This window comes from Hyperolius riggenbachi, chromosome 1 (assembly GCF_040937935.1).
Source record: "Hyperolius riggenbachi isolate aHypRig1 chromosome 1, aHypRig1.pri, whole genome shotgun sequence".
Taxonomy (NCBI): domain Eukaryota; kingdom Metazoa; phylum Chordata; class Amphibia; order Anura; family Hyperoliidae; genus Hyperolius; species Hyperolius riggenbachi.
The window spans coordinates 527294281-527311629 of record NC_090646.1 but is presented as its reverse complement, the minus strand read 5'-3'; the positions used below and the strand labels follow the sequence as shown (position 1 = coordinate 527311629).

General features: G+C 41.2%; 1 protein-coding gene across 2 annotated transcripts in view; it reads left to right on the top strand.

Moving 5' to 3' along the window:
- KSR2 (kinase suppressor of ras 2) overlaps window positions 1-17349 on the top strand; it is a 550925-nt gene that overhangs the window by 447866 nt on the left and 85710 nt on the right. For both annotated transcript variants that reach the window (XM_068246131.1, XM_068246140.1), the window contains exon 15: window positions 16191-16287. In XM_068246131.1, the coding sequence (XP_068102232.1) occupies window positions 16191-16287 (97 nt within the window). The remainder of the gene's footprint in view (window positions 1-16190; window positions 16288-17349) is intronic.

Here is a 17349-nt window from a genome sequence, read left to right as displayed (position 1 = left end):
GCCTGAGGCAAATGTTTCACCCCGCCTTATGAACGGGCCGGCCCTGCTTACAACCATTATTTAGAGAGGATCAATCCCCTTTACCAAAGTCTCTTACGCCTGGCACACACATCATGCAATTTCCTGTCAAATAGATGGTCGAATAGATTATTTCTGTCAGGTCTGATGCGATTTCCAATTGATTTTTCTGATCAATTTTCTGATCACTTCTATACAAAATCGATCTGAAAAACAATCGGAAATCAGATTGGACCTGTCTGACGTGATCTATTCGGCCATATATCTCACGAGAAATTGCATGGTGTGCACCAGGCATAAAAGAATTGATGCTTTATATTTGCCATTTACCCAAGAACGTGTATTTACCGGGAACAGTTGTTATGAGCACAGAAAGAAAACATTATTGCTTGTTTTGAATGAATCTATCCATAATATAATTATGTTTTTTACAATACTTTTACTGGAAAGATTAGCAAATCTATGGGACCTTTCAAAATAAGGAAACCAGACATCCTTAGTGAACAAATCACTGGGAAGGGTAGTCATAGAACTTGGATAGTGAATTATATTATAAGCTGCATTATTTCAGTACCTTACTGACAGATTTATAGACATATTCATTCTTGTTAACATCCTGCTGTAGGGCCTGATATATAAAGATGTGGAAGTTTAAAGGTCACTTTGTATGATTTTGTTCACTCAGCAGATCGCTTTGTTTTTTCAACATTATTGTGCAAATAAATATTTAATATAGGGTCTGGACCTGGATGTCTCTCTTTTTTAATGCATTATTTACTGTTGAGACATGTCAGCACTACTTGCAGGGGGCACCTCTGTACCATTTTAGCAAATTGATGTGGGTTCATCTCATTACTTTGCTGGAAGAGAGAGGTGTGTGAGCAAGGATTGAACACTTGTTTATAGCCTATAATACTTCCATAGTTCTGCAGACTCAGAACTTTTGTTTGGTAGCTGTACAATAAGGAGGCAGGAATTCTAGGCGCCTGCGGTCGCTAGGAGTTTTGTGCGCTGCATTAGGCCACAATGTTAATTGCTACTATAGTGGCACTCAGTGGACAATTTGGGTGCTGTAGGTGCTGGGTATAGCCAAAGCGACGGAAGATGTAGAGACTAACAGAGGTTGAGATTGCAGGGGTAAGTGGTCTGGTGCTAGTGTTAGCGCAGGTTAGGGTAGTTAAAACCCCCATGTATATAAGTAGATAAATACTTGCTCTACTTACATAACATATGTATTGCACTACTTACACCACAATATGTATTGCACTATCCACATTTTGTTTTTAGTGATTTGTCTATAGTAAAAATAGAGAAAATCCTTCTTAGGATCTTCCATTTTGACCATTTTGACACACCCACCCACCCAGCTCTGCAGTGGGAAGTGCATTGTCTCAGCATGAGAAATATTGTCCAGTGAGAGGTGTGGGAGAGGAAAACGGGAGGAAAAGAGGTTTCAGCCAATCAGGCTGCATTAGTTATCTCTGAGGAGGAAGTAAAGACAAAAAAAAGAAACCCAGCATGCCCAGCAACTTCCTGATGTAACAAATAAGAGCCAGGGAAACTGGGGAGTGGTGTTTTATAGAGAAGACAAGTAAGAGTGATTTTTAACATTTGGATTGCCTGGTTAGCATCCTTATTACTTGCTTACCAGATAAAAATAAAGAATTGATTTTTTATTTTATGCCCGACAGTTACACTTTAATATTAGGAGCAGGTAGGGGTATGCTATTGCTAGTGTTAGGAAAAAATAGGAGTAGGCTAGTGTTAGCCTTATGGTGGCCAATACACGGTACAATAAAAACGTTCGATTTTCCCGTTTATTCGATCTAAATGATCGAATTGAATGAAAGTTGAAAATATATTTTTTTCGATCAAGAAATTCAAACGATTATCTTGTTTTTTCGGGAAAAATGATCGGACATGCTGGAAAAATCTTTATATTCGATCTAACGGAATAATCGAACTAAATTATTGAGTTGAAAAATTGTACCATGCATGGCCACCTTTAGGCAGCAGTAGGTTAATGAGTGTGCCCAATAGTAGAATATCACCAATTTTTCTAATATTCTACTAGCAGCTTCACCTCGGCACCCTTTTTTTTTTTTATATACGTACAATAATGATACTGTCTGAGTACTTCTGTCAGTAGGTGAGCTGAGGATGCTGAAAAGTAGTTCTTCGGCTTGTGCTTGTAGGAGATGGGGGCTTTGGCAATACAGTATTAGATTTTCAGATCAGGTAAACTATCGATAGCTTCCTGATACTTGATTACATTTCAGCAGAAATCTGATTGAGGCAGGGAACACACTTGACAGTTTTCGTATGCGTTTTGTGCACAGAAAAACTGAGAACTCATGTTAATCAATGTGCTAGTTCACAGTTACTGTGTTGTTCGCACGCAGAAAAAAAACTGACATTCTGCATGATGACTCTGCACATTTTGGCAGTTTTCTCTATCAATTACATCATCTGCTGTGAAAAAACGCGCGCGTTTTCCTGCATGGAAACACAGTTAGTGTGCAGAAAAAGTACGCAGAAAAACGCGCGCAGAAAACTGAAAGTCAAGTGTGTTCCCTGCCTGAATGTTGGTTGTAATGCCTTGAGATGCTAGCTTTTTGCCAGTGAATTCAGTGTACAATCTGTGCAGCCATCAATAGCCCACCACTTATCCCAGTGCTTTCACCCATGCTCAGTTTAACAGGGTTTCCAATGGATGTTTTAATAAAAAATGAATTGAGAAAGGCAAGTTTGTAACAAATTTACATTCAGCTTGAACTTTTCATCCACTAAAACACTTTTGTTTAGTCGATTTTACAGTGGTGTGAAAAGGTATTTACCCCTTTCTTGATTTCCTCCATTATTTTCATTATTATCTGAAGATCAAGTGCAACTGGAATATGCAACAGAACAGCAACATGGAAACTGAAGTTCTGAAGTGTATCAAAGTCCTGACTTGAACCCTTTTGAGTTGTTTTTATGGGCATTAAATGGGCAGTTCACAGTTTAAAACCCTTCAGTGTGACTAATTACAAAAGAAAACCTAGTACAGAAAATTTCTATACTGCGATGCCAAAGATTGATGCCCTCTTAGCGTCAGTGTTTGAGGTTAGAAGAGTGGCGATGATAGTGTTGGTTTCCTTCAATCAATCAAATGAGTAAATAACATAAGTACCGTAATCTGAAACTGTTTTATACTTCAGTTTTATACTGAATTCATTGGCAGATCAGAAACAATTGAGTATTATGAATACAAAAATGAGGAAACCAGGAAGGTGGACAAATGCTTTTTCCCCACCACTGAATTATAGTGTTGCTGGATCAGTACTTCTGTTTGGTGTTTAGTTTGAATGACAGTACTGCTAACTCGGTGTGTGTGTTTGTGAGGAAACTAAAATAATGCTACCGACTCAGTACCTCTGTTCAGAGAATCTATATGCTAGTCAGGAGTTTAACTAGAGGGGAGTAGTCCATGCGACTGCATGGGGGAACAGAGCTGTGGGGGCCCCCAACTACCAACTCTCCCTCTCTCCAATATAGGGGTCCATCCTGCAGATACAGTTTTTTGAGCCTACACTTGTAATGGGTGTAAAGACTGTTATATGTGGTGTAAATAAAGACAGCACACATGACTACTGTGCAGGAGCCACAATATTAGCAGAATGACCAGTAACATAAATAACAGTAAATACTGGAAATAGGAAACAGAAAGTAAACCCCAGAGTCATATATCATAGCGTTGTACTTGCACAAACATAACATCTTCCCCTTTTTAGTATTAATAAATGAACATTCTAAATTTGAAGAGACATAACAATAATGCATTCTATAGTCTATAGATTATGTCTAATAGGTGGTTTTGAGTCTCTGCCAATGCGGGTGACAACTGTCCCTGGTACACAGAGTCCTTTAGTGCTCTTGGAAGTTTCTGGGCTCTTCTCATCTCCTGTTGACATACTCCGCGTTTGACTGCTGGTGGGTGTACTAGCTTGCTCAGGACTGTCAGCACCATTGGTCTGAGGCATCCCTTCTGTACATTCCTCACAGTCAAGGGGCACGTTTGTCCCTGTTGTACTAAGAGAGTCTGGCTTATCAATATGGTATTGTGATGTAGGTTTTTCCACCACTCGTAAATCCACATGATTGCGATGATAAAGAGTTCCGTCAATGTCCACAAGATACAAGCGTGGTGCAACTTTTTGCAAACAAGTACCCATTCTCCAGGTAAACCAAGTACCTCGATCCCCAGGTAAAGGTTTCATACTAATTTGTTCTCCAATATTCAACTCCAGCAAATCCCTGGCCGATGTATCATAACAAGCCTTTGACATTTGTCTCTTAAATCGTAACTTTTCTGCAACACCTTATGTAACCCGATTTATCCTTGTGTTCTGCCCCGGCTGAGAGGAATCCACCAGACACTGACTTAAATATGAATATCAAGAATTTATTTGTGACCCTAACAATGGTCCACTGGTAACTGCTCAACCAGTACCAACTCTCAACACAAACATATATTCTTTTCACATAAACATATCAGTACAATCTTCTCCTCTTCACAGCTGGTGCACCGGTAAGAAGCTGCGGAATAAAAAGTCAGGTTACGTATACACTTCTTACATACAATTTGAGCTACAACAGATCTTTATTTCTTCTCTTACAATCTTCAACCACTATTCAATACAACACTTATGAGCACAGTACCATGGGCTGACACATATAGGGGCTTGGAAAAAGGCAGGTCTACTAAGCAACTTCAGTTCTATACAGTCTCAGTCCCTTGATACCAAGTCCAAGCTATATTGCTCAGCAAAACCTTATAGGGGGGAGGGTTAGAGTTCTTCTTTAATATGGTACTGATACAGCTTCCACTTTTCTTAGTTGTTTCACGGAACTGAAATAATTTCCACTTTTCTGGCTCAGAGGATGTCTCATACTGTCTTTCTATGTACTGTGAACCCCAACCAAAATAATAATAAAACAAAATAAAAATAATGAAATAAATGGATAAGGGATAACATAAATTAAAAGAAATAAAAAGAATAAAAGAAAACAAATGCACCCATATATAGTACCAAGATCTCTCTGTAGTTACCAAGATCTCTCTTTAAGCTGTTTAGAGGCAGCTCCAACTTGTGCAATTGCAACACTTGCAACAAGCAGGCAGATCCTAATCTCACCACATTCGTCAGAGGATCAATTCAGTCTGCTGTGGTTAACTGTCACTTTTCTTCAGACAACCAACACTGTAATTATGACTCTTTTCACCTAATCGCGGGTTACTACTCTGATCACAGTCTGTGGCAAAGTCGCAATGCTTATACACATCTGTCTCAACAGTGTCTCTCTCTCTCTCTCTCTCTTTGCTTGGATCTGGCCTGATGTCTCTTTTAGGATTCCAGCTGCTGCCTAGTCTCTGTCCCCTCTTTAGGCTCTCTCCGGTTTGTTGTCTCGTTAGCTGCCGCCGGGCCCCCGCTCTGCATCATGGAATGGCTGCTACGGCTGCTCCGGTCTGGGCCTCTGTCCCCCTCGCTCACCGCTGCCTGACTGACTGAAATGCTGTGAGGAGAACTGGTTTTAACCAGTTCCCTCAGCCTGTGTCTCGTGCCACACCGCCCTCTGCGCCATCCTCTCGTACTCTGCTCTAGAAGGTTCCACTGCTTTGTATACACGGTTGCCTAACAACCTAAGCTATGCACCCAAATACTCGCTTAGGCCTATCTATGTGCCGTTTTAGTGCCACCAGGCTAAGTTTTCAATGTTAATTTCAGCCTCACATGCAAATTTCACATTACACATGTCAAATACATTTCCCACCACACTCCCCTCTCTTAAAGGGCTGCACTTGTATGACACAAGGTTCCAAAAGCTTATTTGCTGCCAGTAAGGAGGTCTTTAACCTCCTTGATATCAGTCTTTGTGCCGGACTACTATCCATGCCTTCGGTTGGAGTGTTACTCCAATGTAGAATGGCCTTCTATGAGTCTTTACCATCACTGTATGCTTTCTTGCATAAGTTCTTACCAATCTTTACAGCTGTTTCTGCTTTCCCATTCACCTGTGGATGAAGTGGCGATGAAGTAATATGCTCGACCTCCCATTCATTGGCAAATCTTCTAAATTGCAGGCTTGAAAATGGAGGGCCATTATCAGAGATTACTTTATCTGCTTGGCCATAACGGGCAAACTGAGACTTGCACCGCTTAATTGTGGTTTTAGTGGACAAATTAGGAGGAAGATCTATTTCCCAGAAGTCAGAAGAATGGTCAACTAATAACAGGTATTCTTTGCCAGCGTAGTTGAACAAGTCCATACCGATGAGCTGCCATAACCGTGTCGGAATCTCATGTGACGTCATAGTTTTCCTTCTGTTGTAAGTGGGCGTATTCATTGCAGGTAGGACAATTACTGACAAAATCTTTGATTTCATCTTGTATGTTAGGCCAGTAAAGCGTATCACGAGCTTGTCTGTAGCATACTTCACCTCCAATTTTCGCTGGAGTGTATGCCTAATAACATTTCTGCTCTCAGGGACTTTGGCGCTATGACCCTTGGACCCTTGTACAAGATACCATTTTGTACTCTGATCTCATCTCTGAAAGACCAATATTCCCGTACAGTTGCAGGAACTGCCTACTTATCATCTGGCCCCCCACTCAAGACAACAGACTTTAGAGCTTGTAACGTTGCGTCACCATCAGTGCGCTGTATGAGTTGCTGTAGGTGCTGAGCAGTGACATTAAGATAGTCCGCTTAATTGATATCGGCAAAGAAAATGTGCTCCTGTTGCAGCAGACAAATTGTTTGATGCTTATGCTCATCTCCAGGTGTCACATTATCCAACGTAGCTCTGCTCAAAGAATTGCTGATATACATTTCACATCCTGGCTTGTAGACAACATTGAGATTGTAATTCTGTAATGTAAACATCATGCTCTGCAAACGCTTGGGAGCACACAAAAGGGGCTTCTTGAATATGGCTATCCGAGATTTATAATCAGTTTCAGCTGTAATGGAGCCCCGCCCATAAAGATAATGATGGAAGAGTTGTCAGGCAGATACAATACTTTAACATTCCTTCTCAATTTGATCATAGTTTTGCTCAGCTGATGAAAGAGCTCTGGACGCATATGCAACTGTTTGACCTTCTTGCAAAAGACAACAACCTAGGCCATTTTCTCTAGAATCACTTTGTGTGGCAACAGGCTTAGTAACATCAAAGTATTTCAACACTGGTGCAGAGGTGACCAAGCGTTTAATATCTTCTACTGCCTGATCATGCTTGGGAAGTCAGTGCCAAACCGCATCTCTGTCCAAAAGTCGTGTTGGTGGCTCACTCACCTCAGATAAGTGTGGCAAGAATTTTGCTAGATATGTAACAAAGCCAATAAATCTCTGTACTGTGTTGGCATCAGCAGGCTGTGGCATATCCACAATGGCTTTAATCTTCTCTGTGTCAGCTTTCAAGCCTTGTAAAGACAGGATATGCCCATGAAAGCAGACTTCTTGTACCTTGAACTGCAATTTCTTTACGCTAAGCCTCAGCATCATCTGTATGCAACGATCTAGTAGTGCTATAAACTTCTTGTCATGGTCACGCTCAGCTTCTTAATCAGTATTATCACAGTCAACTATAAGGATGTCATCAGCTATTGGCTCAATTCCATGGAGCTCACTCAGTAGTTCATGTTGCTTACGCTGGTAGACCTTTGGTGCCACAGAGACTCCAAATGGACGTTTAATCCATCTCTTCCTGCCCCAAGGAGTCCAGAAGGTGGTCATGTAGCTGCTTTTTGTTCTAGTTTGCACTATAAAAAGGCATCCCTTGCATCCACAAGTGTAAAAATATGTGCTTTTGGAAGTTTGGTCAAAACATCAACATGAAGGTCACACTTGTTTTATGTCCCTTGCAAGATAGTGTCCCAGGCTGTGAGGGTGAACAAGGGGAGGCAAGGGAAGGGGGGTGTACATTGTGGTCCCATAAACATTTTGCAGTGGGCTCTATGATTTGTAATTACACTTGATAGTAGTGCAGCTTTCTCAATTCTTCTGTGAAAAAGCTTTATTATAGAGCTGCTTTAGTACTTGTATTTGGTGAGGGGTATATGTAATAACCATGTTATCTCTATATTTCTGCTATACTAGTGGGGCATTCACATTCAGTAAGCTGTCTTGTAAGTCATTCTTCCACTGTGTTGCTTCTCTTTTACTTACTTCTGCCCTTTCTATCTATATAAAATGACCCCTTCTGCTACAAAACTTATCTAGTTTGCCTTGGGCTGTACCCATTGGCAGACACAGCCAGAAGTGGGCCCCTGTGCAAAATACCAATTGTGGGCCCCTGACAGGCAGTTAAACGTAGGTGTGGCCATAACTAAATTGGGTGTGGTTACACATTGCATAGATTTACCAATACAGTCTATGGCAGAAATATTTCTTCAAGCATACATGTAACATCTGCATTATACTGGTTGCTAAACAAAAGCAAAACTTAAAGGGAGCCTAAACTGAGAAGGATGTGGATTTTTCCTTTTAAAATAATACCAGTTGCCTGACTCTCCTGCTGATCCGGTGTCTCTAATACTTTTAGCCACAGCCCCTCAACAAGCATGCAGATCAGGTGCTCTGACTGAAGTCAGACTGGATTAGCTGCATGCTTGTTTCAGGTGTGTTATTCAGCCGCTACTGCAGCTAAAGACATTAGCAGGAGAGTCAGGCAACTGGTATTGTTTAAAAGGAAACAGTCATATCCCTCTCAGTTTCCCTTTAACCCAAATCCTGCATCAAGACAGAGCATGACATAACAGACTCTGTCTTTTATACTTGAAAGCACCACTGAGGTGAGAGGGATATGGAGGCTGACATATTTGTTGCTAAACAATGCACATTGCCTGGCTGACCTGCTGATTCTCTGCCTCTAATACATTTAGAATCACAAACACTGGTCCACATGACAGCCCAGGGGCCCCAGGTCTCTCTCACTCGCTGGGGCCCCCAAACCACCATGCGACACCTAGAGGGAAGTGCGGGCAAGCCCTGGACCTCTCACCTCCAGGGAACTCACCCCACCACCTCTGTACTGAATGCCAACTGCAACAAACACAATTGCTAACTTCCAGCCAGAGCAATATCCTGCCTCTATCTGGCCAGCAGACGCCAGTCAGCCAATCAGGTGCACTGTCTAATACATTTAGCCATAGACCCTGAACAAGCATGCAAATCAGATGTTTCTGTCAGTTTGCAAGGCTGACTGATTTGCATCCACTTGTCATGCAAATTGCTTGTCTGCTTCCTTTGAAGGTTTCTAGTATAAATGTCATTTCCTCCCAGAATTCCTCGCTCGACATAGTTCCTAAGTAGGGAAACTTACTTTAGATCCTCAGCATCTTGTTACTATATTCTAGTGTAGTTAATTCTTGGGGAGTGCTCCTTGCATTCCTATTTAGTGCAGTCAGATTGTGTATATTTATACTGCCTATTCTGTCTTGTCTTTTCTGTGCGATTGTACTGTCGCCAGCGGTGGCTGACAGTGAATCGTTCTGTCCTGTTCTTAGATCGCATTCGCCCTAGTGTTAGAGGCGGTGGATCTTTCTTGTCTGAACCTTGGAGTATAACCTTAGCTGCGGTTGCTACTGGTTTCTCCTTCTGTCTGTCGTGTCTGGAACGAACGCTTGCTGTTGTCTGGTGTGAGGCAACCGATTAGCAAGCGTTTGTGTTTTCTGTTTGTTTTCTTTCTCCGTGTTCATTTGTTAGTCAGGGTTGGTACGTTTTTCCTCTGTTCCGGTTAACGTGCGATGGCCGTACCGTTAACGCGCTTGTCTCTGTTGCGCATATCGTGCGGGGACCGCGTTTAGCTAGTTCATTTGTTATTTTCCTTGGCGTTCAGGTTGTGGTTATTTGCTGTGCCTTTCTTACTCAGTTCATGCTCTGTCTATGCTCTATCTTGTGTTGCTGATAGCAATCGCCTCTCTTGCGATTAGCTTTCTTACTCTGGTCTGTTCTGATGTGATAGGTCTACCGTTGCTGGGTGGCGACTAGATTGGTAGACATTCACATAGTCTGTCTCTGTTCTTGCTTTCTTCTTAATTGCTACTTTGTTGCCCAGTCTTGCTTAATCGTACAATTTCAATCTGGCATCTGTGGCTGTACAGAGGACTTATCCCTCTGTACTCCACAGCTCCATCTGCTGGTTGGAATTCTCCTCTACAGATCTATACTGGGTACTTTGCTTCTGTGACTGTGGTGATTTCCTTCTGCTTCAGCGCACGCGGTGTGCGCTGACTGGAAATAGCCCGCAGATCGTTACAGGTAGTATTAGATTGTGACTTCTTCTAAAGACAGTCAGTGACATGACTATGCACTCTGTAAAGTGCTGCAGAAGATGTCAGTACTATATAAATACATAATAATAATATGGTAGGACATTAGACCATGACTATGGTAGGATTAGATTGTGAACTCATCTGAGGACAATCAGTGACATGACTATGTACTCTGTAAAGTGCTGCAGAAGATGTCAGTGCTTACCGATACTGTCCGACCATGGTGCTTGCTTGATCGGTCCGGATCAATGGCCTCCAGTCTGTCTGCACCTGGACACTTAGGAAGCCTGGTGGGAGGGTGGGCTGCTAGGTAGCCTGGTGGGAGGGAGGGTGGGCAGCTAGGTTGCCTGGTGGGAGGGAGGGAGGTAAGGTGGGCAGCTAGGTATCCTGGTGGGAGGGAGGGAGGGTGGGTAGCCTGGTGGGAGGGAGGGTGGGTAGCCTGGTGGGAGGAGCCTGGTGGGAGGGAGGGTGGGTAGCCTGGTGGGAGGGAGGGTGGGTAAGTAGCTAGGTAGCCTGGTGGTAGGGTGGGTAGCTAGGTGTAGTGGCAGCAGTAGCGGAAGTAAGCCGGCGTGGCATGTGGGGAGATCGAGGAAGGGTCCTCTATGTGGACACGGAGAGCCAGCCAGGCGGCCAACGTGAAGGGGTAGAGCCCTATAAAACTCTATGCTCTACTAAAAGCCCATTGGAATGTGAGTGTGCATTTTTAATATAAATAAACTATCTCTTATGGTTTTACGCTATGGAAAGGAATATGTGCTTTATTTGAGGTGAATGCTGAGGACACATTGTCGTATAATATATCGTCAAAGAAGCCAGTATAGGCAGGGGATTGCCTGAAAATATCCCAGAGGCGCTTGTGACCCATCTAGCCGGGGGTCATCTTCTAAGGGTGAGTGCCCACTTCTGAGGGTGAGGTGGTGGTGGTCATTCCATAAGCTTCTGGAGGTCAAGTCTGGCACGGATATGGATATATAGGACTTTGCATATAAGAAATTTGAGGACTGTGAACACAGCAGGAGCGCTTATACTTTTATAAACTGCTAGGTAGCCTGGTTTGGGTAGCTAGGTAGCCTGGTGGGAGGGTGGGTGGATGGGTAGCTAGGTAGCCTGGTGGGAGGGTGAATGGGTAGCTAGGTAGCCTGGTAGGTGGGTGGGTAGCTAGGCAGCCTGGTGGGAGGGATGGTGGGCAGCTAGGTAGAATGGTGGGAGGGAGGGTGGGCAGCTAGGTAGCCTGGTGGGAGGGAGGGTGGGCAGCTAGGTAGAATGGTGGGAGGGTGGACAGCTAGGTAGCCCGGTGGGGGTGGGGAGCCCAACTCCTATCCTCCTTCCCTCACCTCGAGCACCCCTCCTGGTATGCGCGGCGGAAGAGCGGCAGGTCTAGGGAGGCTCCGGCGGTTCTAGCAGGCGCTAGAGATTCAGCAGCCTGGTCCACACTGTCTCCTCTCCTCTTTATGCCGCTTGCTACTTCCTGGTTTAGTGCGAGGGGCAAACCTGTGTCTTTTTTCTCCCGCTTTCAAAGATTCACATACAGAGGAGAGGAGACAGTGTGGACCAGGCGGCTGAACCTCTAGCGCCTGCTGGACCTGCCGGAGCCTCTCTATATCTGCCGCTCTTCCGCAGCACATGCCGGGTGGGGGGCCATAGATGAGGGAGGGAGGATATGAGTCGGGCCCCCCAAGGCAAATAAAAAGTAAAAAAAAACAAAAAAAACAAAAAACACCAGCAATTCCCCTGAAACAATGGAACTTCAGGGGCTCACGTGCGCTGGCACGGCTTGCACTGCCGTATGTCCTCCAGTGGCTGTACCAAAAACCAACACCAACCAATTCTGTTACCCTTTAATGTTTACAAAGGCCACAATGAGATACTTACCCTGGGAAGGGGAAGCCTCTAGATTCTAAAGAAGCTTTCCCCATCCTTGTCTGTCAGCCAGTTCTAGTGCTGGGACCTTTGAAGAGTGGCCTCCCTGCTCATACGCTCTAGCACCATCCCGCTCCGGCTCTGGTGGAAATAGCCTAGCCCAATTGGGTCCATGCTACTACACAGGCAGCTCGCGCCTGCAAAGTAGCGTGGACCTAATCTGGCCTGGCTTTTCCAATGAAAGTTGAGCGAGTCCATGGTACTGCACCATGGGGGTCCCAGTGCTGTAACAGGCCTGCAAAGGAGGATGAGGGAAGCCTCTTTAGGATCCAAAGGCTTCCCTCTCCCAAGGTAAGTACCCCCCAGGGGCACTTTTTTGTCACTTAGGCTCTCTTTAAAGAGATAATATAATGTAAATAAAATATATCCAGAACCATTCTATTTTGTTTCTACATTTCCTAGCTTGTTTCCTAGGTGAACAGGAGTGCCAGTCACAATATCATGAGAGTGGTGTACTTAACCTCACTCAAATGAGACAGCCGACCCACTGATTGTGTACACCTCATTTTGGAACTTACCCTGCTTGTATAATCCCGGTGGCTGCAGGTAGCTATTGTCCTAGGAGTAATCTTAAACCTAAACTTGTGAAAAGCCATGTGCTTTCCGACCCCGCCGTCTGTAGCTCTCGGAGAATGGATGGATGAAAATTATGTGGAATTGTGTGTGTGCCTTAGGAAGCCTTTTAGGGCTATACACATTCTGAATTCAGCATCATTATGTTACTTACTGGTTAGAGGTTTATAGACTGACGTAGCTACGATAAATGTTTAATGTTCCAACACCGCCTTGAGTTGACTAAACTGTAAAAGTACTGAGCTGGCCATATACAGGTATACATATATATATACACACACACATATATATATATATATATATATATATATATATATATATATATATATATATATATATATACATATATATATATATATATATATATATACACACATATATGCAATATATATATATATATATATATATATATATATATATATAAATATATATATATATATATATATATATATATATATATATATATATATATATATATATATATATTTCATTATATTCAGGACCTTCACTGTTTTTCATTTAAAAAAAAAAAAGAATGTTTGCACAGGAATGTTTGTGGTTTACTGTTTGCAACCAGCAGATGGAGGTCTTGAGAAAAAAACTGAGTTCTAAATGATCTGGTTTGTGGTGCTGTGAGATCAGATTAGCAAACAATGTTGCTTTATTGAGTGATTTTTCTAAGTGGTGCAGAAATGTAATTCCTTTCCAAATCCATGGAAGTTAATGCTAAGAAAGCTGACTACAGGCAAGCAATGTCTGGAATGTTTCCTTATTATACATTTTATGAGACTTTGCAAACTGATTAACATACAAACTGCATTAAGCATTAACACAATTTTATAGGAAAAGCAATTAAACACATATAAAAGATCAATCTGTAAACTTGTGAACATTCCATAAACATAATCTGAAAACCATGACTAGAGATTAACAGAAATAATCTGAAAACCAGAATCGTTTCCTTTTTAAACAAATCTGAAGTGAAAAAAACCTTCAGTTTCCTATTTTTATTTTTAGTTATATAGCTTTTTTTATAATATGGTATAATTCATGTCATGTTTGCAGTTTACAAACACCACAATCTGTATTTTAAACTGTAAAACAAAGCAGAGCTAATGACCCTTTTAACTTTCCTGCACTAAAATCTAATCTCAACCTGTCTCTCACTGTTTCGTTGTTGTTTAAGTGCTTCAGAAAACAGGACTGTCTTTGACCCAAGTTGGGTCGAAGAGCTCAGAAAAGCTCTTTTGCATAGATAACAACTGAAATTTCTTAAAGAGACACTGAAGCAAAAAAAAATGATGATATAATGATTTGTATGTGTAGTACAGCTAAGAAATAAAATATTAGGAGCAGAGACATAAGTCAAATATTGTTTCCAGTATGGGAAAAGTTAAGAAACTCCAGTTGTTTATGCAAAAGAGCCATTGAGCACCATGACTTTCAAAGTCGCAGAGAGCTCTGTCTTCTGAAGCTTGTTATCTCAACTGTCAGTCATTGTATCTTCTTTTTTTCCAGAGGACAGGTCAAACGTTTACTAGTCTTCTCTGTAAAATTAGAATGCTGAGTAGTGTGTAAACTGCAAATATTATAGAATGATGGAACGTTATAACTAAAAACTATATAACTGAAAATAAAAATATGAGAATATTTTTTTGCCACTAATGTTCTAATAATTATTCGTACTACTCATACAATTCATTATGTCATAATTTTTTTTTACGCTTCAGTGTCTCTTTAACTCTTCCTGTACTGCAAAACAATATGAGACTCTTTCTTTTCTACTAATGTTCTATTTCTTAGCTGCACTACACATACAATTCATTACCTCATAATTGTATTTTCCCTTCAGGTTTGTTTTAAATATACATACATTGTCACATTTCTGTGTATGTATTCCATGTCTCCTTCAATCTCTCTCTCTCTCTCTCTCTCTCATATATGTACAGTATATATGTATATATCTATATATAATACAAATAATTTTGTTTTGTTTCTTGATACATTAAAATTGCAGTAATCCTTCTTCCGCTGTTTATTTATGGTTTTCAAGCAGAGATCCTTTCTGTGCATAAATCAGACAGTGTTAGCTTTATAAAAGCAGTTATGCCTAATTAAGATTTGAAAGTCCGGCGTGTCTCTTTCAGTAATTGCCACTATACTTTTGTTCATACTTTACTTTTATAAACGTTGGCTCAGCAGTAAAGGCCTGATAGAGTTCAAGCTGGTTTTATGCATAGATTTGCTCTAGCTGAATTTTAAGCAAGCGATGAACCTCTTAGAGCTGATCCTACATTAAATGATGCTGCTGTTTGTTGGCACGCAGGGAATAGAAATCTGATGACCCTACAACATTAGCTGTTGTGACACTCAAGGCCATTTGACTTCAAGTGCTTCTTCTTACTTATTTTCACTCACTCAATTTTCTCTTTTTTATATTTGTTTAATTTTTTTTCAAACCCTTAGCTATCTCAGTCCTGTGTAAGAGAATGTGAGCAGCGAAGAGGAGATTGCAGTTTAGTGGGGTGGGTGGAATTAGTAGAGGGACTATGGAGAGTTTTGTAGACTAAAGAGTGTTGTCTGGATCCCCTGGATAACACTAGCCTAGATCCCCTTTACAGGTTTCCTCCTTTCGGCTGGGAAGGAGGAAGTGTCAGGAGGATGGTGCACAGCATGGAGTGACCAAAGTAAGTTAACTCTTTCTGCCACAGCTTGTGTCCTACAACTTTCAGTTTTGCGACAGGCAAATCTGACTTTTGCTATCGCCCATCCATCCTTAATTACTATATCAAACAGGATGATCTCTATATCTCTCAGGAATATTTGGTGAAGGATCTGATCAGATCTCTTCCTTTGAGTTTATTCTTTATATAATAAATTACTAGACTACAGATGAGGTTGTGTTGAATATGGCATGAATATAACACACCAACAAGACGTTGGATGTAAAAATGGGCAAAGATTTACAACATTTCTGCTTAATAGGAAATATAATTTGTAGGGGTTAATTAAAGTTTGAAACTCCCCATGTATCAACTGACAAATAATTTCCTGTTCCCTGTTCTGATATGAACCAGCAGATTTCCATCTCCTGTCAAATGGAAGTGGCCAAAGAAGGTCATTTTTGCCCACCTTTAATTTGATGATGTATTACGGTTCAAGTTGTCTCTACAGCTGGGTTACATGTTGGCTGTGCTCCATTTGCTGTGGAACTTTTTTTTTGTCATAGGTCATCCCTAGTACATAACATAAGAAATGTGTCCTAGTCTGTTAATAACCATACATCACTCATCAGTATTCTTTAATTTTCAATCAATACACAATTTCATTTTAAATAATGAATAAATGTTTGTATTTCAGTCTGTGCAAAGGAAGAACATTATACTCAGTGGTTCGAGATGTAAAAATAGTCTTAGATGTCAATAAGACCAGACAAATAGCACAAGAAATTGTGAAGGTAAGTGTCGACTTCAGACGTGGATTACATTTCAGTTTACCTTTGTACATATGTATAGGGTCCATTAAATAACCATAAATCCCATGTTTTTTTAAAACTCAGATTGCTGAATAATAATCATAATCATATTTGGGGTTTAACATATTGTTATTTTTTTTTGTATCTGATTGTTCTTTTTTTGGTTTGCAAAGTTTTTATGCAACTTTTTTGCTTTACCATGCATGTCAATGAAGTTGATTTATGTTGGTTTGTTTGTAATAAACTTTACATTCGTATGCAAACTTGCGCATTTGAAATGCAAACATTTGCATTTCCATTGACTTGCATTGTATGCAATGTGCAGGTCTGTCCTGAAAAAAAAAAAGCATACATGTGGGCCATTTTTGTTTCTGAAGATAATTCGGAAACAAAAATCCCCACAACAACCCATGTCAAATACGATGCCATTGACTTGCATTGGATGTCTGGAGACCATAAATTCACAAAAACTGAAAAATGCACAAAAATTCAGTCATTTGTGAAGGTGACCATTCAGATATGAAGAAGTCAGTTGTGCATTGCAGACATTCAGTGGACATAGTGATGACGTGTGAGCTGAGTGAGCCCAGGTGATTGTAGTCTTCAGCAAAGTGGTATATCAAGGAGTGATATTTTCCTTACTTGCTTGAGACTTGAGATGTTGAGATGCTTGAGATGTTGGAGTGTCTGTGCATACAGGGCCAGTTCTAGACTTTTTGCTGCCTGAGGCAAACTTGTGAGGATGCGCCCCCTCCTCAGTCAGGACAACAGTGACTGTTTCCACTAATGAGCTTGTGGGAAAAGTCTGACATCCTTTGCATATGTGACAGAGTAAAAGGTAGGTGGGAGGAGATTATATGCACATTAGAATCTTTAAGATACAAAGGCTTGTCAGTCTCTTTGCTGATTTAAAGTGTACCCAAGGCGATGTGACATAATGAGATACACATGTGTATGTACAGTGCAAAACATATTAATAACCAGGCTCTTTTACTTTATTTTGCTGCTTGAACGAGTACATTTTCAGACATGCAAGTGACAGCT